This window comes from Propithecus coquereli, unplaced genomic scaffold (genome assembly GCF_000956105.1).
Source record: "Propithecus coquereli isolate 6110/MARCELLA unplaced genomic scaffold, Pcoq_1.0 Scaffold79, whole genome shotgun sequence".
NCBI lineage: Eukaryota > Metazoa > Chordata > Mammalia > Primates > Indriidae > Propithecus > Propithecus coquereli.
Window position 1 is genome coordinate 2219102 of NW_012154062.1, and position 23916 is coordinate 2243017.

The 23916-nt window shown below is 42.3% G+C and overlaps 1 protein-coding gene across 1 annotated transcript in view; it reads left to right on the forward strand.

Annotated features, from left to right (window-relative positions):
* Positions 1-23916, forward strand: part of SH2D4A (SH2 domain containing 4A) — a 70339-nt gene that overhangs the window by 42508 nt on the left and 3915 nt on the right. The window contains exons 5-8 of the mRNA XM_012663049.1: positions 4035-4115; positions 7729-7840; positions 9952-10162; positions 17189-17319. Of these exons, the coding sequence (XP_012518503.1) occupies positions 4035-4115; positions 7729-7840; positions 9952-10162; positions 17189-17319 (535 nt within the window). The remainder of the gene's footprint in view (positions 1-4034; positions 4116-7728; positions 7841-9951; positions 10163-17188; positions 17320-23916) is intronic.

Consider the following 23916-nt stretch of genomic DNA (forward strand, 5'->3'; position numbering starts at 1 on the left):
ATGAGCTACCTTCCCAGATCTAATTGGGATCTTCACTGATTAGAGAGGGTCATTCTGATTCAGCATCTGCAGGGGTGTCCACTAGCTTCTGATGTTATTAATATTAGCTTTCCATTTTTCTCTTTATTTGGGGGGAGCTTTTGCATAAGTATTCATGGAAGTTTTTATTTTTAAATAAAGTGTGAAGCAGATAAGATTGCTTGAACCCAGTGCATAGAGTTTCAGCAGCTGCAGGAAATCTCTGGATGTAGCAGGTGGATGCTGACTGGTGGCTGAGGTGCATAGTAGCCTTCCTGTGTTCCCTCTGGGCCAGCCTGCTGCAGGAGGACATTGGGTTCAGAGTCCCTGCCCTCCTACCTGTTAACAAGTCACCTTCCCTCTTTGGCAAGGGGATACAACCTACTCTGACCCCTGATCTGAATATTAAACGATGTATTGGACTTCAGAGTGCTTTATAAGCAAAAATTATATAGGCAGGGTAGTTTTCTTCCCCCCTGCCTCCCCCCTTTTTTTGGTGTAGGAATAATGAAAGAGTATATCCCCTGGAACACAGCATCCTATGGAAGCTTCAGAGAGGGCATCGTACCTTCTCCAAGAAGCCTCTTCATCCTGTCTCTGGGAACGGTCAGAGTGGCAGTGGTATTTCTGAGGTTGTCTCCCTCTGGTATCAGCATCATAAATCATCATTTTTGAGCCCATTAATCTGGCTGTTTTTTAATAAAGGAGAAATCTTGGATCCCACTATTTTCAGCCTATTATTGTACTCGGTGTATTTCATGGATTTGTAGAACATGTAAGTGTATCTGTGTGAACCTGCCTTACACAAGTCTTAAGGTCTTCATGTTATTTTAACACTTTGGAATAACAGCAAATCTTTGGTTCACCTTGAAATGTAGGATTTTTATAAATGGTCTCGGTATGTGTGAATAATTCTAGAGTTTACAATATGTTTTAGACATGGAGAATAGAAGTATTTAAATAGAAGTATTCATCTCTGGGGTGGGTCTTAAACTAATCGATTTTTACGCCAAAACTCTTCTACTCAAGAACTAGCTTGTGAGCTTTGGTATACTAAAAATAATTCCTAAAACTTCAGAGACCATGTATGTCACAAGTACATGGTATTGGTGGCCACGGTGGTCACTTTAGTGTCCAGCAACATGACTCCCTTCCATTTACACTCTCTGTTTAGTTCTGGGTGGTGGTTAGAATATCCATAACCCCATCACATCTGATAAGCACAAAAGCAGTGAGCATGTCGGAAGTACTAGTAAGAAAAGGTGTACCATGGTGAGAGGGACAAAATTAAGATAATTTTAAGCAAACCATGTTCATGTGTACATGAGATGAATTATTCAGTTGAAGGAATAATTCCGAGGAAGACAATAACTCATGAGCTACGTTTAAAGCTTCGTTCCTATGCAGGTGATGGTAATTGGTAAGAGCTTGGGGGAAGATGCTTGAAAACATGGACAGCACTTTTGAACATATGAGTTGGCAGATCACTGTCAGATGCCTGTTAGCCTGATGCTAACTCAGAAAACAACTAAGAGTTTGTTTAAAAACTCAGAGACTAAGCATGCTAAAGGTGTTTCTGACAAAATCTTGGTCCAAGACTCTAGTTTCATTGGTCCAGGTCCTTCTGATTCTGGGAGTGGGAGTGCAGCCAGCATGTTTGAAGTATTTTCTACAATACTTGAGGGGAGGTTTCAAGGGGAGGATGGTTACTTGCCTAATTTTCAACATCCAAGAAACTGATGCTTTTGCAAAATGATGCCCAACAGATCTTGTGTTATCAAGGGGAGAGAGCGTGAGCTTATTTTTTAAAGCTCACGTTCCTTATGGTACAAATGCATCCAGAGACTTTCAAAGTCATGTAGTATTTTTGAATAGATAGACTTATACGAAACTTGTTGGGATAGTTCTACTCTGTTCAGAAATGGAGGAACTGGTTACTGTATTCTTCTATTTTAGATTCAGAGCAGCTAAGTATCCTTTTATAATATTAAAATGAGGGAAAAAAAGCAAAAGAAAAAACTGCAAAGTTATGCAGTTAAATGCCGGGAGACCAAGGCATTTCTCTGGTCTGGGTTTAAACAGGGTATGCTGAGATGAAGCAAGGACAGAATTAAATTAGGGGTAATTTGATGTCTAGAAGTGATCCAAGGGCCCCGGGGCCAAATGGGAGCAAGATACACCAAACCAGCAGCTCCTGGCTCTTGGGTGATAATTCATTTCTAAGCCCTAGCCAGTGGGGACACTGAGGCTCACATGCCTGCAGCTCGGGCAGTGCTGGCTCAAGAACACAGTGAGTGGCGATTGTGAAACCTGTAGGATTCATTAGTTTGCTAAGTAAAAAGCATAAGAAATCTGTTGACCTGCATTTCATTTTTGTATCACTGCAATGTCTATGCAGTAGAAAAAGCATCCGCTGTGGCATGAGCTGGCTCTGTGATCCTGAGCAAGCTCCATGACTCCTCTGAGACTCCATTTCTTCATGGGAAAATAGGTGTTACGTTGCCCATCCATCAGAGACGTCGTGTAGGATAAAAATAATACTTAGTCATTAACACAGTGCCTGGGCTAACATGCCTTCAGCGATCTGTAGCCATTAGTGGAATTAGCATTAATTTCACTACATGTGATGAGTGAAAAATTCTTAGCAGAGAGCTTGAAACTTGCCACCAGCAACTCTTGTGGCCAGTTTTATCAGTTAAGGCAAACTAAACATTTGAAACAAATAGACCCAAAATGCAATGGCCAGAACACAATAGAAATTAATTTTCTCTCTTATAACAATCCAGGGTAAGCGTGCTGGTTCAGGAAGGCTCAGCTCCACACGGTCATTCAGGCTTTAGGTGGCTCTGCTGTCTTTAATAGTTGCACGGATACTGTCACCATTCCTGCCCTAAGAAATGAGGAAGTAGCTGGAAGGAGGTTTTAAGGGCTTGAGTGGAACTGGCGAATGCCAGTTATCACCTGTATCATGCTGAGATAACTGCGAGAGCAGCTGGGAAAAGCTTGCAGTATGGTTGGGTAGCCACATGCCAGCAACTGTGGAAAAAAGGTGTGATTGAGAAAGCCGGCAGCCTCTGCTATGCTGGCTTGTTGCGTGGCATAGCTAACAACCCGACAGCACTCTCTGTGCTCCTCACTGAATGTTGGCACTGATCTTTTGCTGAAAATTTGCTGACAATTTCTGATCTATGCCAAAATCCAGCATCGAGTCTTCAGGTACAAGGCATATAAGTCGTGGTAATGTGGGTGGCTCTATCTGGCTGTCCAGGACACTTGGCTACCCCATGCTGGGACTTGGCTCAGGCTGTGCACTCGGGACGGGGTGATGTGGGCCTGTGTCTTAGGAGGCACCCGATTTGATTTGCCAGCTCAGTTACAAAGCCAGAGAGCTTGGCATGCGGCAGGCGGGAATGCCACCAGGGAATCTAGGCCATGGATCCAGGAACCCCACTGGGGGAGTCGCCTCCTGGGAAATCCATCTAGCACAGGAGAAACTAGAGGCTGGGTAACAAGAGCAGGGGAAGGGAGGAGTGTGACCCAGGCAGAGAGAGTAGGCAGGCCTCCCGGGAACTGAGTCGCGTCTCCATCCCTAGAGGGGGAGCAAGGCTGTGCAGTTAAATGCCAGGAGACCAGGGCGTTTCTCTGGTCTGGGTTTAAACAGGGTATGCTGAGATCAAGCAAGGACAGAATTAAATTAGGGGTAATTTGATGTCTAGAAGTGATCCAAGGGCCCCGGGGCCAAATAGGAGCAAGATACACCAAACCAGCAGCTCCTGGCTCTTGGGTGATAATTCATTTCTAAGCCCTAGCCAGTGGGGACACTGAGGCTCACATGCCTGCAGCTCCGGCAGTGCTGGCTCAAGAACACAGGTGCCGGTGGGAAACTGGGGTGAATCCAGCTGCGGGGGTAGGGGCAGCTTTGGGGAATGTTGAAAGGAGGGAAGCAGCGACAGGTTATCTTCTGAGATTGCCTTGCAGCTCCAAATGCTACAAAATGTGTTTCATTTAATTTTTAGTCACCCTCCGGTTCTTCAAGAAACATTGAACAAATGCTGGCCGATTCTATCAGTCGTATGAAGGCATATGGATTTCACCAGGTAAAAAGACCAGCATTCTGTCTCCAGGGGCTACATGCATCGCCGTTTCCACTACTGTTTCACAAATTAGTTAATTAGTCTCACGCAGAAATGAAATGCAGCAGCAGAGCGTGAAATCCATCTTAAAAACTGCAAACACACCCATTTGTCTGGAGTTGGGGAAGTCTTGAATGTCACGGAAAGAACAGACGCCAAGACGTATCTGCAAAGCTCCTCCCGGAAGATCTGGCACAGAGGCCATATCTGGGGCTGCTGCAGACACCGAGGGGGGACTGATTTCAGAGAGCGATAGATGCGGCGTTAGACCTGGCAGAAAGCGTGAATTCAGATTACATTGCTGCTGCGCTCACTGTTGCCGTGACCCTGTCCCTCTACAATGGGCAGCCTCTCGTGCCCCCACGTCCACTGGACTCCTCCCCTGTCTCTGTCCAGATGCGACATTCTCCCTACAGGCCAAGCCCACTTCTTCCATCACGCTAGCTTGCTGTGATATCCTAAGTTGCTCAAAATAAAGGCGGCATAGACTGGTACTTGGAAGCTGCAGTAGCATTTGAGCCACAGGATGTCTGAAAGAGCAGGGTAAGACGTGAACCTGGGAAGAGAAAGTTCTAAATGGCCTGCGACTGGGCTGCGGGGGAGGCCGGCCCAGAGGCCTGCGTTCCCGTGGAGGGTGTGATCAGTCCCTGACTCCTCCGTAGGCACATGCATGCACTGAGTCGCTCGCGTTTCTGAGACTTCAAGAAATCACAATGAAGTAGCACTGTGGTCCCCATATGCGTAGTACTGCCATGACACACACCTTTTCCTAAAACAGCAACATTTAGAGGATCTAGAGGCAACTCTCAGTAACACTGCTCAGATGACATTACAGCATCTTAAATGGTGACAGTTGAGAAAGATAAAAGATCCATATATTCATGCAACCCACACGTATGGCGTGTGCTCTGTGTGTCAGGCACTGTTATAGGAGTTGGAGACACATTTTATGGAAAAATCAGACGAAATCCCTGCCCTCGGGAAGCTTCTATTCTGGATGGAGAGACAGAGGATGAATCTATCCATGAAGTCAGGTGATCAAATGTGCCGTGGAGGAAAATAAGGCAGGATGAGGGGCTCAGGAGGAGGGGGATGGGTGTTGTAGAGAGGTGGTCAGAGCAGGCCACTCCCAGCAGGCAATATTGGAGCAAAGAACTGGAGGAGTGAGGGAGGGAGAGATGCAGACGTCTGGAGGATGGGTGTTGCTGGCAGAGGGAACAGCAGATACAAGGGCACAGAGGCCAGCGCTCACTTAGCATGGTTAAAGAATAGCGAATAATTCCAGAGGATGAGTGAGCAGGTCACTTGCCAAGCTTCTCTGCAGAGTCAAGGTGATAAAGGAGGCATTTGTGAGTGTCTGCGGGGAAACGGGTGGGAAGTCATTGTTTCCATCCCAGGCTGGGACAAGAGCGCATCTATATGGGCCCAACTTTGCCTCATTTTCTGGTCCTGTGAGCTGAGCTCATGTTGACAGCTCGCACTGCCTGCCTGGGTCTCCAGCCCTTGAACCCTGGGCATCTGGACCAGAGTCCAGCCTAGGCCCTCTGCACCTTCACTCCAGAGCCTTCCCCTGGTTTCCCCCTGCTTGACTCACAGTCTCAAGTCTTTTGCTAAAAGTAAATTTTCTGGGGGACTTCTTAGAGAGACTTTGGACAAGTTCCTTAAGTTTTCCAGCTGCCCTGAATAAATACAGCAGTCAGGGCCAGCACGCATCTGCTATTACTCTGTGAAACTCATTAATTCTAAGTTTCCAGTGTGTTCATACATAATTACGCTGCAGATTAAAAGGAGTACGTTTGCAAAATACAGCACTCTCAGGCATTTGAGTCTCATCAAGCAAGTACCACGTCTATTATTATTTACTTAATATTTTTCCTTAAGTAGACTCGCTTTTTTAAACATCTTGTTCATCCTAAGCAACAGTATCCATGATAATCACAGCTTGATGTTTTAAGTATATGTTTTCTAATTATTTAAAAATAAACACACATGCATCTGGGAGACAGCCAAGGTTCCACTTTTATTTTCTCTTTAAGGCTAGAAATTGCTAGCAGCACTTTTATGTCAGGCTTGTAAACAGCTTCAGTAAAGGGATGGCAAATTCTAACAGTCATTTCAAACACCGAAAGCTATTCTTTGGTTTTTATGGTATCGGCACACAAAGCGAGCTGAGCTCCAGGCAGGAGAATAACGTAAAGAAAAAAAATGAAAATGGCAAATGCACTAAAGTTTAGTTACTTCTAAGGTGAAGTACAATTTATGAATTACCACTGCATAAACTGTGAGTTATGACTTCCCACGATAATCAGAAACAAGTTTCACAACATCAAGGTTCGTATTTTAGTCATGGGGAAATGATTTCGCAACAGGGAAGTTTTTATCTTTCTAGAGGAAAACACAAATGAAAAGACCTGTCACTTGTGAGAGAGCAGGAAGCATAGTCTGTCTGTCTTGGGCCTTTCAGCTTGTTTTATTACTTAGCTAACCAAAGCTTTATAGTTCACCAAGTTGTAAATTCACTTTTCTTGTGAGCACTCAGAAGGCTGTAGCCCAATAAACAAAATACTTTTCAGATCTAAGTGATTTGGTTTGTTCATTTTCTCTTTAGTTTAAAACACGTTTTCTTGAATGTTCTGAATGGCATAAAACAGTACCCTTAGAAATGGTTAAGATGGTAAATTTTGTTGTGTCTATTTAACATAATTAAAAAAAAATTCTCCTTTTAAAGGAATACATATTTTATATTTTCCCTTCTCAAAGAATGCTTTTTAAAAATATTTTTTCTGTTTTTTTTTTTTAAACAAAAATCTTCCTTTTTGAACCACCTCAAACCACGTGTAAGTACCGCATCTTTGGGACACATGGTTTGAGGGCATGTAGAGGTCTGGCTGGGACTGCTTTGGGAACGTGCATTATTCTGGGCAACCCGTCAGGTCCTGCAAAGCTCGGTCCCCAACCTTTTTGGCACCAGGGACCGTTTTCATGGAAGACATTTTTTCCACGGACTGGGGAGGGGGAGGATGGTTTAAGGATGATTCAAACACATTACATTTATTGTGCACTTTATTTCTAATTATTACATTGCAATATAAAATGAAATAATTATACAGCTCACCATAGGTTGGAGACCCTTGCTGTAAAATAGTGTTTATACTGTTCTCGTGCAGTAGATCACTACTTAAGGGGGAGAGTAGATTCGAAGCAGCGAAGTGCTATGTGTGCGAAAAAGGAATATTTGTTGCGTTCTCAATACACCGTGCTAGGTACTTTTATTTAAAAGTTATTTAACCCTCACTGTAACCCTGTGAAATATTTGTTCTCATTTTATTTATGGGGAAATAGCCCAGGTGAGGTTCAGTGATCGGCCCTGGAGCTACACCTACAGCAGGGCAGGCAGTGGAGCCGGCGACAGCCATTCCGACCCCCAAGTCCACGCTCCGTCCACACACGGCGTTGCCTCCCCAGTGTTCCAGGGAGAATAATGGGAATCGGATGTGCTCAGGAGAATCCTTTCCTTGTAGAAAACTGCCAGATTTACTCACCAGTGTTTGTTTCTGTTTTTTTTTTTTTTTAACAGAAGAAAGAATCCCCGAAGAAAAAACAAGATGAAGAAATGAATCAAATAGATGAAGAGAGAACCAAGCAGATTTACAAGAGCTGGAAAGAAGATTCCGAGTGGCAGGCATCTCGTGAGTACCCGGGCACCTCGGTAGAACTCGGAGTCTCCCCTCTGATTCTTTCACTTAATAAAACGATCACCCCAAGAAGCACTTAAAGTGGGTTGTTGAGAGGCATCTTAACAATAAATCATTACTCACATGTTATTACTCAATTAATACTCAGATGCTTACGAGCTGCATTTGAATAGCAGAATTCAATTCATTTTTGTACCCTCAAGATTATGATGTATTTATATAATAGAATGGTATGTACCTATGAAAAACGTATTTTAGAAGAGCGTTTAATGATCTTGGAATATGTTTATGTCTCATTAGCTTGGAGAAGAAAAATCATTATAAAATAGTATGAAAAATATCACTGTTTAAAAATGTCTAAGTCCATGAAGGAAAAGAATTGGAAGGTTAACCGTAAACACTAGTTTTCTTGGAGAGGTGGGATTCAAGTTTACTTATTTGAATTTTTCTTCTTGTTCTGTTTGGGTTTTTCCCCCCTAAATTGTCAACAGTGAACACATTTTTAACTTTGTAATCAGAAGAACACGGGTAAACAGGCTGGATGTATTATCCATGCCTGTGACCCGGCCCTGACTCCCTTTGGAGTGAGCCCTGCCAGAGAGAAACCTCAGAGGAGAAGAGTAAGCCGTGCAAATGACAGTGGAGAGAGGATGCTCCAGATGCTGGAAGAATTCAGGTTTGAGAAGGGACTAAGGTTTCCATCTGACTTGAACAAAGAAGACTGAACTACCAGATCGTCCCTGAGGCGGCTCGAGGAAGGGAACAAGAGGGGCGATGTTGGCAGGATGTTGAGAATCCTAAATTAGCTTGCAGTTCATTACAGCAAATGCCACTGAAATGACAACTTTTGTGAAATGGAAATATTTGCAAGATCCAAGGGCCTCGTCGTGCTATGCAAAGAAATCCTAGTATAATGGAATATTTTTGGTATCGCCGTGAAGTCAAACGTAACAGGATTTGACCAATAATGCCTGAAGTGTAAACATACTCAGTGGAAATTATCCTTATGTTCCGCATTAGAGTCTTTAACGTTGTGTTGCTAAAACAGAAACGCCCTCTATTTTACAAAATAGTCATGTACTGTATAATTTTTAATATTTTTATAAATTTTAAGATTTTAATAAGTTTATGAATTTAGTGTAGCCCAAGTATACGGTCTATAATAGTATAACAGGAATGTTCTAGGCCTTCACGTTCGCTCACCACTCACTCACCCAGAGCAACTTCCAGTCTTGCAAACTCCATTGACGGTAAGTGCCCTAGACAGGTGTACCATTTTTTGTCTTTTATACCATATTTTACTGTTCTGTACCCTTTCTGTGTTTAGGTACACAAATACTTGTCACTGTGTTAGAACTGCACACAGTATGCAGCATGGCAGCATGCTGTACGGGTTTGCAGCCTAGGTGTAGAGCAGGTATGGTTTGTGTGAGTACACTCTGTGATGTTCGCACAAGGACAAAATCGCCTGGTGACTCCTTTCTCGGAACTTATCCCATCATTAAGCGACATGTGGCTGTAATATGAAAAGGCAGCCTCGGAGTACTTTTACACGTGACAGCGTGTTCTGCAATCATCTGTGCTAAACATCCCTTTGTTGTTTTGTCTGTGGGGCTGACTCATGTTTGGTCCAGCTGCCTGCTCTTCACCCTGTCCACACCCCCGTGCCACTGAGTCGCCCTGACTGCCCGGTCTTTGCTGGTGGCTCAGGCACGCTGCGTCTGAACGTGAGTGTGAGAGGATGCGATCGTTGCCCTTTGTTACTCAACACCTCTGACAACTTGAACCCTCACTCAAGTTGGGACTTATCTCTTAGTCTTGCTGACTGCAGGAAGTTCTTGTACACCTTCTCCACCTTTGTCTCATCCCTTCCTCCTCCTCTTCCTCCTCCTCCCCTCTCAGAAAATCCCCAAACTCCCTGATGAAGAGAGGAGCCCTGCAGTGAACGCTGTCTGCACAATAGGTGTTGACGGTGCTTGTTCGTGGCCGTGAGCAGATGACAAGCTGCCGGGAGCCTGCTCTGCTGTCCCTTGTGCAGTGCGGAACCTTCTCACCTCTCTGTGGGCTGACGAGGGCCATTCTCATAAACCCCATTGTTTTTCTAGTGCGAAAATCCAAAGCAGCTGATGAGAAGAGACGCTCCTTGGCTAAGCAAGCGCGGGAAGACTACAGGAGGTTGTCCCTGGGGGCCCAAAGAGGACGAGGCGGTGACAGGCTGCAAAGCCCCCCGAGTGTTCCACAGAAACCAAAAAGACCTCCGCTTCCACCCAAGCCTCAGTTCCTAAACCCAGCGGGATACCCTCAAAAACCTCTCAGGTAAGAAGCCATGCAGGTGGCTTTAGGCAGCATATTGAAATGGTGGATTAAAGACGAATTGTGTGACCTGCCATGGGGAGTGGAGGACCCGCCGGCTGCCTGTGTAGCTCTGTCTTACCTGTGAGCCTTCTTCCTGGGGTACCCGGTCGGGCATTCTTCCCCTCCCAGCTGCAGAGTGTCCACGGGTGTTACAGTGAGTGTACCCGATACCATGGTGACGATGCCCATCAAGCTAGGTGACTTCCTGTGCCCCAGCCCCACCCGGTGGCCGCAGACAAGCCAGAGAGGGGATAAGCGGGGACAGCCAGGGTTCCGCCGATGCCCACGGTCACTCTTAGTAGTAAAAGAATATCAAGGTGGGGACCTCAGGGCTTGCCGACTGTCACGTGATCAGTAGGACTGCGTTTTCACTGCTGAGGGTCGAAAGTTTGTCAGTAATTCTCATTCTGGGACATATAGCCAAGTTCATCTTTTGAGAATTTGGAAATGCTCCTTTTCTGAATGAACTCTTTCTTTGGTGATGAAGGTGCCTTTGCCTCCTAGGCTGTGAAGGAGGTAGAAAGAACAATTTGTTTTGGAACGTCCCTGAAGAAAAGTACAATGGTTCTATAGCAGAAAACCCATATCCCTTATGTTTACTGATTATGAAATTGTTTCCTGGTTATTGGTACTATATTATTCTTAATATTCTAGTATTTAGAAGTATTTAAATTCAAATATTGGTTGAAAGAAACAGAACTGTGTAAAGCCTTGCCTCTGAATGCTTCTCTGTTAAGAGTACGGAGAAATGAAAAACAAATAAAAAATCTCCCTTTGCTTGGAGTGAGTAGTTATCATCAAGGTTTTTTTATTTTATTTTATTTTTAATGAGTATGATGACCTCAGAAGAAACACTGAGGTGAACCTTCTTCTCTACTGTAATTATTTGTACTTAACCGGAAGGTTCCATTTTGGGACGTGGGGCCCAACACTAAATGACCATGTTATGCAAAGTGACAGTTTGGGAAATGATTTATTTCTTATGGACAAGAAAACAAATACAATCAGGAAATGGGTGTTCCCTTCATTCTATGAGCAGGTCAGGGAGGTGTGTGGCCTCCTGCACACGGCCCTCTGGGTGCTGGAACTTGTCTGCACACGCTGGCCACAGAGCCTCCGGGGCAGTATGTGTGGCTCACGCCTGCTATCTGTCTCTTCCAAGGGTAGCGTGGGAAAACAACTTGCAGGATGTCCCTTTCTCATGGCATTTTTAGAGCATAGTGTATTTGATGGACAGCAATGAAGGTGGCCTTTCAAAAAGGGCAGTTCTTGTTTTAAGCTGTGCTCCATTAGCTCACTTTTTCCAAATTAAGACGCTGCATGAAGTGCTGTTTGTGAGTCAGACTGGGTGGGTTTAGAGCTGGGACTTCCAACTGTAATGGCAGAGGTCAGCGTGGAGCCTGCCCAGGAAAGAGGCTGGCCTCTCTAGTGTCTTTGGAGTTTGGCTTGATCTCCAAGGACTTTAGCCAAAAAGAACCTAATTTGGAAGCTAGTATGAGAATTTATCATATAACCTCATGTGTATGCAGTGTCTGCTTCCCAGGAAGGTCAAATGTTACCGGACATTTTCTCCAAAAGACTCTGAAAATCATGAGGAATAATACATACATGTATATATGCATGTCTGATATATGTCATACATAGTTCATGGTAACATATGTTACCATAAATAGCATAAAGAGCCAGAAGTTAATTTACAGGAAGTTCCAGTGGTTCATCCAAACTCTTTATTGTTGTTTTTTTTTTAATAAGTTTTGTTTTTAATTGATCCATAATAATTGTATATATTTATGGGATATAGTATGATTTGATACATATAATACATTGTGTAATGATCAAATCAGTATAATTAGCATATCCATCACCTTAAACACTTGTCATTTCTTTGTGGTGAGAACATTTAAAATCACATCTTGTGGCTATTTAGAAGTGTGCAATGCATTATCGTTGACTACAGTCACCTTGGTATGCAATAGAACCCCAGAACTTATTTCTCCTTTCTAACTGTCACTTCGTACCCATTGACCTACCTCTCCCTGTCCCTCCCTCCCCGCTTGTTCTCCCCAGCCTCTGGTAACCACTGTTCTACTCTCTGCTTCTTTTACATTCCATATATGAATGACATCATGCAGCATTTGTCCTAATGTGCTTGGTTTATTTCACTTAACATAATGTCCTCCAGGTTCATCCATGTGGTCACAAATGACGGGATTTTTATTCTTTTTATGGCTGAATACCATTTCATTGTGTATATATACCACATTTTTAAATCCATTCATCCATTAATGGACACTTAGGTGGATTCCATATATTGGCTATTGGGAATAGTGCTGCCATAAACATGGACGTGCAGCTATCTCTTCAACATAACTGATTTTGTTTTCTTTGGATATATAGTCAGTGGCAGGATTGTTGGATCATATGTTCCATTTTAAAGTTCTTGAGGAAGCTCATACTGTTGTTCATAAAAGCAGTACTAACTTATATTCCCACCAGCAGTATGTAAGAGTTCTCCTTTCTCCACATCCTTGTCAGCATTTTTTTTTTTTTTATTTTTGATAATAGCCATTCTAACTGGGGTGAGGTGATACCTCATTTTGCTTTTGATTTGCATTTCCCTGATGATTAGTGATGCCAAGCATTTTTTCAGATACCTGTTGGCTAATTGTATGTTGTCTTTGAGAAATGTCTATTGGGTCTTTTGCCTAGTTTTTATTTGGATTATTTGGTTTTTTGGTATTGAGTTATTTGAGTTCCTACGTATTCTAGATATTAACCCCTTGTCAGATGTATAGTTTGTGAATATTAATGTTTTTCTCCCATTCTGTAAGTTGTCTCTTCCTTCTGTTGTTTGTTCCCTTTGCTGTGCAGAAGCTTTTTAGCTTGATATAATTCCGTTTGACCATTTTTGTTTCTGTTGCCTGTAAAATCGAGGTCTTATTTTAAAGATCTTGCTCAGATCAGTGTCATGAAGCATCTCTCTCATGTTTTCCTCTAGTAGCTTCATAGTTTTGGGTCTTACATTCAAGTCTTTAATCCACTTTGAGTCGATTTTTGTATATGGTAAGAGGTAGGAGTCCAGTTTCATTCTTCTATATGTGGGTATCCAGTTTTGCCAGCACCATTTATTGAAGAGACACTTCTTTCCCCAGTGTATGTTCTTGGTGAAAATCTGTTGGTTGTAAACATGTGGATTATATCTCTTTTTATGCCAGTATCATGCTGTTTCAGTTACTATTGCTTTGTAGTATATTTTAAAGTCAGTGGATGCCCCCAGCTTTGTTCTTTTTGATCAAGATTGCTTTGGCTATTTGTTGTCTTTTGTGGTTCTGTGCGAATTTTAGGACTTTTTTTCTTTTTTATATTTCTGTGAAAACTGTCACTGGTATTTTAATGGGGATTGCATTAAATCTGTAGATTGCTTTGGGTAGTATGGCCATTTTAACATTAATTCTTCCAATTCATGAACACAGGATATCTTTGGATTTATTCATGTCCTCTTCAGTTTCTTTCATCAATGTTTTATAGTTTTCAGAAGCATGTTTAATTTCCATGTATGTGTGCATTTTCCAATGTTCCTCCTGTTATTTCTTGATTTCAATTTTTTAAAATTTGTTAAGATTCGTTTTATGGCTTAACACATACATGATCTATCCTGAAAAATAGCATCCACGTGCTGTTGAGAAGAAGTTGTATTCTGCAGCTGTTCGATAAAATGTTCTGTAGAGGTCTAGGGTATGGTTCTGTCTGGATGATCTGTCCATTGTTGAAAGCAGGATGTCGAAGTTTTCTACTAGTATTGTATTACAGTCTGTCTATCCCTTTAAGTCTATTAATAATATTTGCTTTCTAAATTTAGGTGCTCCTATGTTGGATGCATATATATTTATAATTGTTATATCTTCTTGTTGTATTGACCCCTTTATCATTATATACTGGTCTTCTTTGTGTCTTTTTACAGTTTTTGGCTTAAGGTCTATTTTATCTGATATAAATATAGCGACTCCTGCTCTTTTCTGGTTTCTGTTTGTATGGAACATCTTTTTCCATCCCTTCACTTCCAGTTTGTATGTGTCTTTACTGATGATGTGAGCCTCTTGTAGGCAGCATATATTTGGGTCTTGCTTTTTTTTTCTTTTAATCCATTCAGCTACTTTATGTCTTTTAATTGGAGAATGTATTCCATTTACATTCTCCAATTAATTCAAGATAATTATTTATAGGTAAGGGTTTATTGTTGATATTTTGATACTTGTTTTCTAGTTTTATAGATCCTTTATGCCTTTCTTCTTCTGTTACAGTCTTCCTTTGTGGTTAAGTGGTTTTCTCTAATAGTATGTTTTGGTTACTTTTTATTTTTAGTGTATCTATTATAGGTTTTTGCTTTGTGGTTACCATGAGGCTAACAAAAAGCATCCTATAGTTATAACAAGTCATAGACTGATACCAACTTAACTTTTATCACAAAGAAAAAAAGAACTATGCAAAATAATAAATATATACTTTAACTGTAGTCTTCCCACACATTTTGAATTTTTGATGTCATAATTTACATTTTTTTATATGGCCTATCTCTTAAATTATAATTATTAGTTTAATAGCTTTGTCTTTCAATCTTCATACTAAAGATTTAAGTGGTTTACATACCATGATTACAATATAAGAACAATCACATTAGCTTCCTTTTCTTTGAGTTTGAAGACTTCTTTTGGCATTTCTTATAGTACACATCTGGTAGCAATGAATTCATTCAGATTTTGTTTGTGTGGGAAAATCTTTCCTTTATTTCTCAAGGAATGTTTTGCTGAGTGCAGTATTCTTGGTTGAGAGTTATTTTTCTTCAGAACTCTGAATATAGTGTCCCACTCCCTCTTGGACTGTAAGGTTTCTGCTGAGAAGTCTGCTGCCAGGTATATTTTATCTCCCTTATATGTTATTTTCTTTTTTTCTTTCACTGCTTTCATGATCCTCTTTTTGTCTTTGACCTTTGAGGTCAGTATGTCTTGGGGTATTCTTATTTGGGTTGAATCTGATTGGTGACCATTGAACTTCCTGTACCTGGATATTTGTTTCTTATTTCAGGTTTGGAAGATTTTCTGTTATTATTTCTTTGAATAAGCTTTCTACAACTCTTTGTTTTTCTCAGTTCCCTTTTAATAACTTGAATATTTGCTTTTTTGATGTTGTCCCAGACATCCTGTAAGCTTTCTTCATATCTTTTCATTCTTTTTTCTTTTCTTTCCTTTGTGTATTTGCAAATAGACTGTCTTTGAATTCCCTGATTCTTCTGTTTGATCAAATCTGCTGTTGATGCTCTTTATTGCATTTTTTATTTCACCCAATTTTTCAGCACCAGGATTTCTGGTTTTTTTAAAATTCTTTCAATGTTTGTTAAATTTCCCTGAATTTCTGAATTGATTCTTAGTTGTTTTAAGGAAGCTCAACAAACTTAAAGAAAACACAATTTTGAATTCTTTGAGAGATCACACATCTCCATCATTTTAGGGTTGATCTCTAGCACCTTATTTTTTATGTTTGGTAAGGTCATATTTCACCAAATGTCCTTGATGCTTGTGGATGTGCACTGATGCCTGCTTATTGAGGGATTAGGTATCTATTCCAGTTTTCACAATTTGGCTTGCTTTGTGTCTGTCCTTCAGAGGGCCTTCCAGACATTCCAAGCAGACTGACTGTTGTGTCTCCTGAGCCTGTGACCACTGCAGCTGCCTCATCACTAGAGGATGCTCTAGGTCTAGCCTTGCTGCAAGTCTTTTTGAGGGCTCCAGGGTTTACATGGTGGCGACTCAAGGAGGGTACTGGGGCTGTTTGGGAAACCTGGCAAAGGATGCAAGTACAGAAGTGGTGTAGATAGAGGGTCTCATCACTAGAGGGTGCTCTAGGTCCAGGCTTGCTGCAAGTCTTTTGAGGGCTCCAGAGTTTACATGGTGGAGACCCAAGGAGGGTACTGGGGCTGTTTGGGAAACCTGGCAAAGGATGCGAGTACAGAAGTGGTGTGGATAGGTGTGTCTCCCAACAGGTCCCTGTACAGATGGGATAGGTCCTTGACTGCAACAAGATGGGCTGGAGTTGAGACTGGAAGCCCCTCAGGATCTGTTTTATGATGGAGGCTGGAAAGTCCGTCTTGTTGGCTCAGACAGGTGCACGTCTCCCAGCAGGTCTCTGCACAGACAGGATACTTTCCTGACTGCAGTGGTGGTGGTGTTGTGTTTAAATTGAATCCTGCTCAAAGTCAGAAGGCTGTTGAATGGGACTTGGAAATACGTTTATTACATTGCAGTGTTACTTTCTGTAGTGGAAATTGACTTATATCCCAGAACTTAAGCTCGGCTACTGAATTTATTTCAAAAGGATTCTGCTGCCTATATCTGTTTCATACCAGTCTTCAAACACTCTTCTTCCTTTTACTTCGTATTTCTGAGATTGTTTCTTAGCAATCTTCAAAATGTGGGAAGAAGAAAGCAAATCAGGGAGGTTAATGGAAATAGAAATAGAAGAGAAAAATCAAACAATGAAAATGTTAGGCAAGAAATGATTTATATTTGATTTCTTTTGTTTGCAAGTACATGCTCTCTAGGAAAATAGTGTTGGAGTAAAAGTGTATTTTAATTTTAAATGTTTATTTTATCAAATTTTAATTGGGAGTTAATTGAGTTTCTAATGCATATTAAAATGAATTTAGATCCATGCATTAACATAGCAGTGGCTCATTCCCGTAACTAGCCCTTCAGGATGGAAAGGACAAGTGACAGATTGATGTTCCTTCCTCTCTGCCCTTGAGAAATATAATGGTGGTGTGCAGGGGCCCAGCTGCCATTAGCTCAGCCCATGTAATTACATCTTGAAACGTCTATAGTTCTATGTGTGTGTGTGTGTGTGTGTGTATAAACACACATATATATGTATGTTTTTGAGCACATTATTTTCAAATGAGTGAAATCTAACTTGCAAAACTTTTATAAACAACAGAAACGAGGGCGTGACGAGGACGGCATCCAGCTCCGCCCAGGAGGACATCATCCGCTGGTTTAAAGAGGAGCAACTACAGTTTCGAGCAGGCTACGAGAAAACCTCAGACACCATCGCTCCCTGGTTCCATGGTGAGTGCAGAGATCCCTTCGGTATAACCTTGTCCAAGGGTGGATGAAACTGTGCTAATGCACCAGGGAGGCAGAAAGAATCAAAGCTTCCTTTTACTTGTGCTGCCCCCAAAACAGTCTTTAAATTATCTTCACAAAGCAGTCTTTCAAAGGTTTCTAATGCATTCTCATGACTGTTGAGAAAGCAGCATTCGTGGCCACTGTATGCACTGTGGGTTACCTTATCGCCACAAATAACATGTCTCGGAGAAAAGCAGTACTTCCTACCGACGTGCCACTAGGGCACTTTGTTGTGACTTCTGTCAAATGGCAATGTCTTCCTTCCACCCAGGAGTTGCCAGTGATGGTGGCCAGTTGTGTTGGGCAGGACACTGGGTTAACAGACTTCAGACTCAGCTCTCCTGTAACTAGTTGAGTGACCTTGAGCAAATCATTTTCTTTTTTTGTAGCAAATCAATTTGTATGTGAGCTTCATTTTCCTCATCTGCTAAATGAAGGAGTTGAGCTGTTGGAGCTTTTATGTTAGAAATTCTGTGGTTTTGATCCTTTGTTTCTGGTATGGAGTTAAGGCTGCAAGGTGGGTTTGTTGGATCTCGAGTAGATATTAGCTAATGAATCATTTCTGTATTCAACCCAAGAAACTGGGTTAATTCAAGCCTTTCTTTTATTCAACTCACACTTCACTGACCTCTGTTTCTTGGATGTCGAGCAAAGTTAGTGTTTTCTTGCCCCAAATGGCTTCCATAAGGTCTGTGGTTGAATTGGACTAATTGGCTGTGTGTATAACAGAAGGTGTTTTAGTTCTCTCCCGGAGCATGTTTGTGCTAAGAGTGTCTGGTCTGAATAATGTTTAAGGCCTCTCCCTTCTAAGTAGTATCATCTCACACATAAATAGACCACAAAAAGTAAGCTCCTAAACACAGAGCATAGCAAACTCTTCTAAAAGTAACACAATTTCTTGTGATAGACTTTTTCCTAAAGGGCTGCTAGTGTAGTCAGAATGTTATCACAGAACTGGCAACTAGCATGGTATGTACTTTCTCTAAGATTTTGACTACTCTAAATACTTCATATAAGTGGAATTATATAGTATTTTTTTTTGACTGGCTTATTTCACTTAGCATAATATCCTCAAGTTTCATTCATGTTGGAATATATATGAGAATTTCCTTCCTTTTCCAGGCTGAATAATAATCTACTGCATGCCTTTGCATTTTGCTTATCTGTCAATGGACACAGGTTTTTTCCATGTTTCACGCATTGCGAATAGTGCTGCTGTGAACATACATGTACAAGTATCTCTTTAAAGCCGTGCTTTCCATTCTTTTTGAGTATTTAGCCAGAGGTGAAATTTTTGGATTATGTGGTAATTCTATGGTTTAATTTTTTGAGTCACTGGCCGTACTGTTTTTCATAGTGGCTGCACCATTTTACCTTCCGACCAGTGGTGCACAAGAATTCCAATTTCTTTACACCTTGGCCAACATTTGTTATTTTCTGTTTTTTTTTTTTTTTTTTGAGAGTAGCCATCCTAATGGGTATGAGGTGGTATTTCATTGCAGATTCAATTTGCATTTCTCTAACGATTAGTGATGTTGAGTCACCTTTTCACGTGCTCGTTGGCCATTTCTTTGGAGAAACGTCTATTCAAGTTCTTTGTCTATTTTCAAATTTTTTTTTTTTTTGGTTGAGGGCCAAAGAATAATTGCAATTGGAGTTTGAAGTTCTTTCCAGAAACCCACACATTCATTTCTTCATTCTATCAACATTTTCCTACCCCTACTAAAAATACAGCAATATGTAGGAGCATAGAAATTGGCAAGGACTGGAGTAGGAAGGTGGACTAAAAAAAAAGAAATGCATAAAAAAATTTCTAATTTAGGAATTCTCTATAATTATTTCTGTGGTTAGAGAATTCACATATTTACTGTATGCATCGGTAGTTGATTATTATTTCTCAGAATGTAATTAAGACTTATTCAAATATGGATATAATTGGACTGTTCATGATTTATTTCCATCTTTATTTGTTTCTTGTGGATATCTTTTGCTGTCATGGCATGTAATTGAATCTGCCCTCTAAATGCTTTAATCCTAATATTTTAAGTTACTTAAAAAGCAAATCCCTTTAACTTTGGTGGGATACCAACATACTATAGTTCACACTTCAGTTGTTTTGATGTCTTCTATTTTTTACACATCCTGCTGTCTCATTCTCTTTGGGGGGTAAATCCCATCCATATCTGTGGGAGAACTTATTCTCTGGAACCTAAGTCCCCCAGAGGCAATTGTTGAGGTGGAGCCCTGTGTCCCTCCCTACCTCCCCTCCTGGAAGTTCGTCACCCCACAGTTCCTTCAGGGCGACCAGGTGCCGCCTCAGACTGAGTAGATATGACCGAATGGATCACATGAAGAAAGGCACATGGAAGCTTCCCGAAGTTTCTCTCAGGCTAAAATCTTAGTGAACCTGTGACGTGATGCCCATAAGTGAAAATCTGTCCTTTGACTATTTTGCTGAGGAGAGGAGAGATTTCTTTATTGTGGGGCCATCAAAATTCTGCCCATCTGTCACAAAGGGATTTTCAAGCTTTTGTCTTCGGCAAGCACAAATCGCTGATTTATGTGACTTCTCAAAGCCTTTTTGTTCCCAAGCCTCAGACGACATACACATCCTGCCTCAGTTACATGTGCGATTCATATATTTTGGGGAGAAGATAGGCTATGTCCAGCAGCAAGAATCTGTAACTGCTTGTGTGTGGCAGACAAGAACAGCTGGAAGTCCATTCCCTGGCAGTCACTGCCCTGACCTTGCGACAGACCAGCAGGGCTCCTTTTAGCACAGCACTTTCTGTCTGAATTATTCTCTGTAGTCCTGCTGTGTAACTGCCTGGTACTTGTTCAGATTTTGAAGTCACGGGAGAAGATGAAACATAAAGCAGTCAAAGCTACACACATGTATTTGGGAAGAGCTAGCTTTTCTGCAGAAAATTCTATGCGTTGGTCTTTTTTACTCAGTGCAGCAAACTTCTACAGAAAGGTTACTATGTTTTTCCATTAACGTGGAGAATAGTCCATTAGCCCCAAAGATCTTTCTTGTGTTTTTTTGCAAGAGATGCACTTGAGTGCTCACTGCCTGTGCCCGGGAGCCCCAACCTTCCCATTCCAAATGCCCAGGACTCCTGTCTTGTAAGTTCCCATGTGCTCTTGGAGTCCTGAGTTACCCAGAGGAGCCTCAGAGCCCAGGGCAGGGCAAGTGGGTGTGTGAGAGGTGAAGGAGCATGACTCTGCTTTGGGGGTTCTACTCAGAATTTTGTACAGAAAGAGGATCCTACTGTTTAAGAAGTATCTTAAAAACCATGCTTGTGTTGTCAGACATTTCTTTGGCATCACGCGCTTTCTTGACAATTTCTCTCACGTGGCCAGAGGATGATGGACAACATTTCTCAGTGCCAGGGAAACAGAAGGCAGTACAGCAAATAAGAACATCTCTCTGGGGCCACACTGCCTGGCCATAAATCTGAGTCTTCCACCAACTAGTGGTGTGGCCTCGGGCAAGTCCCCTGACTCTGTATGTCCCTCATCTGTGCAATGCAGATAATGATGTTCCTGCCTCAAAGTGTTGTTCTGAGGATTAAATGAGTTACTATACGTAAAGCAGTCAGAACTGTGTGTGGCACGTCGCAAGCCCTAGTCAGTAAGCGTTAGCCATTAAGGTCACCAAGTGAGAACAAATGATGCTAATAATTCCAATCCTTATATTGCTGAGAAAGTACTCGAGATCCTCTGTCTCCAGCAATATGAATCCTAAGCTTGAGCTTGGAAAAGTCACTGATTTATCGTCCTGTCCCTACATCCAGGCAGACTGCACGTAAATAATCACTGAAAAGTGCATCTTCTTTAAGTTGCCCAGGTGAGAAACAGACACCTCTTTGTAAAATAAATACTCGTTTTATTTTTAGCCCATTCCAAGAAAATTTTATGAGCCCAGAGTGTCAGAAAAACAAAAACCCTAGAGTGGGACCCAAGACACTTGGAATCATCACTCACTAATCCTGTAACCTTAGGCACTTACCTATCCTACCTTTGTTTTCTAAGAAGTGGAGATGATAATAACATCAGCTCTGCTTGCTTCAGAGTTTGCGGATTAAGTGAAAGGTAGAAAGCAACTGGTGACCTGCAAGAGTAGTTGTTCTGCATGAGGGGATGAGAACGTGGACTCCAGGGTCAGACTGCCTGGGTCCAACCCCAGCACTTGTGCTGGCCAGCCTGAGCGACCTGAAACAGGTGATGCAGCTCTCTGTGGCACAAATTTTCTCATCTGTTATGTGAGGGTAGTAAGCTACAGCTTTGTAGGGTTGTTGTGAGGATTGAAGGAGGTAATATACACTTTATTATTTGGCTATCTTCATTTGATTTGTAAACACATATTTCCCAGATGCAGGAAGTGGGCCGTGCGGACGGACATATACAAATAAAATGAGGCCTGGAGGTGCTTCAGAGAAACACAAACTACATCCCTTGTCCCTGTGATAGCAGTGCGCAGATTACAGGTGGTGGCTGCATAGGGGTGTCCTAGCGAGAGAAGTTTCTGACTTGATTGTAAGACACAAGCATTCATGAGACATTTTCTGGGCATCTTGTAAGAGGCAGGTGCTGGGGGTGTAAAAGTAAATAAGATGTGGTGGTTGCCCTCTAGGAGGTCTCGGGGACATGGGGGAGAGTGAGACACTCATGGCAGAAGTGCTGTGAGTGCTCCCAGGGGGGTGAGAACTGGTGAGTGCCAAGGTGGAGGTGGGAACAGGTGAGAGACTCAAGTGAGCACTCAGATGGAGGTAGGAGCCAGGTGAGACCTTGGGCCAGGTGAGCACTCAGACGTGGGGACTGGGGGCTCAGCAGGCCTAGAGGAAACTGAGCCTGGCTGCTTAGGAAGGAATCGGAATGCTTCATGCTCTGGAGTGGAATCTTGCAGAATGAGTAGTTCTCCAGGAGGAAGCTGTGGAGAAGGGTGTCCCATTGATCTGCCGTCCTCCTGTGGTCGGAAGGTTGGAAATCCCGGCTGCTTGGATTTCCAACCTGGGCTCTGCTATGGTTTCTGAGTCACATCAGGTCCCCTGAGGTCTGTTTACCTGGTGTTGTGCAAAAAACAGTTCTCCTGGGTCTTTCCTGGGCAGAATTTTCACTACAGAGAGGTTTAGAGCTGCATGTCCAGTATGGTAGTCACCAACCACATGTGATTTCAACTGGAAATTCATTAAAATTAAAAGTATAGTCTCTCAGCTGTACTAGCTCCATTTCAGGTGCTCAGTGTGGCTACCAGAGGGCCAGCACAGACACCACTGTCATCATCACAGAAAGTTCTATGGGGAGCCTTGGCATCATGCCGAGAGAGGAGCAGGACCGTTCTCTCTGCTTGCCCTCAGCAGACCTCCCTGCTGGGGGTGCAGGCTGGCAGGAGTTTCAGCTGCAGCTCGGCCCCAGGCTCTTCAGGGCCAGGCACTATCCCTGAGACCTTGCACAGGGACATCTGCTTTCTTCCGGGTTGCTGGAGTTCTGCCACCCCTTGTCTGGATTCAGCTCTAAAATAGACAGACCATTGTCCGGGTGAAAATCTGGTTTGCTAAACTGATGACATAAAAGCAGTGTCTTTATTTGTGCCTTTCCACTAGCACAGAAATCTTCCTATGACCTCAGATAGGTTTGATTCTTCTAATGTGCGTGAAGAGAGCTGGTTGGACGGGGGCAGCACCAAAGTGTCAAGGCCTTTAGGGGCTGGAATGAAGCCCCTGCTTCAGAATTCCTCGAGTCACACCAGGGGCAAATCAGGGATCCATAAATACTGTAGGGAGATGCCCCTAATCTGTGGTGATCAGTGTCTGACATAGATTTTGGCTTTGTGCTCAAGAATGCCCTACCCAGGCAGAGAAAGCTCACTCACTGCTTGGCAGTGATCCCAGCCAGGACACCCTGCATGCACCACTGCCCTTGACGGGTTCATGACAAATTGCACAGCGACCTGTATCTTTAGCTGTACCAATAAAGCGTGCTCTTAAGGGATAGCGATCCTCTTGTAAAGCAAGAAGAACGAAGAAAGAAACCACCCTCTTGCATTATTCAAAGCCCAGTCTCCAGGGCACTTGTCTTTTGAACCTCATGAAATCATTTTTGTGTTGTGGCATCTCAGGAGAGTAGCTAGTGCCCGGATCTGTGCGTAATAGGTAATAATTACAGAGGTTAAGAGGCTTTGGGGCACTTTGATTTACAGTTAGTATACAAGTTAGTATTAGCTCAGGTTTGTTTATAATTTTCCAGAGTAGCTTTCATTTTAGGAATCCAAAGGCATCTGGATAACATCCAGATGTTATAACATCTGCCTGTCTGTAACTTGGAATTTCAGAGCTAGCTTGTCAGGAAGTCTGGGAGGAGACCAAAATCCTTTCCAGAATACTATTACTCCTGCAAGCATGGTTTACCAGCCCTTTGGTTTTTTTTTTTTTTTAAATTTCAAAATATTAAGGGGGTACCAATGTTTTTGTTATGTGGATAGCTCTTAAGTCATGACTGTAAGTGTGCCCATCACCCGGAGAGTGTTCATTGTAC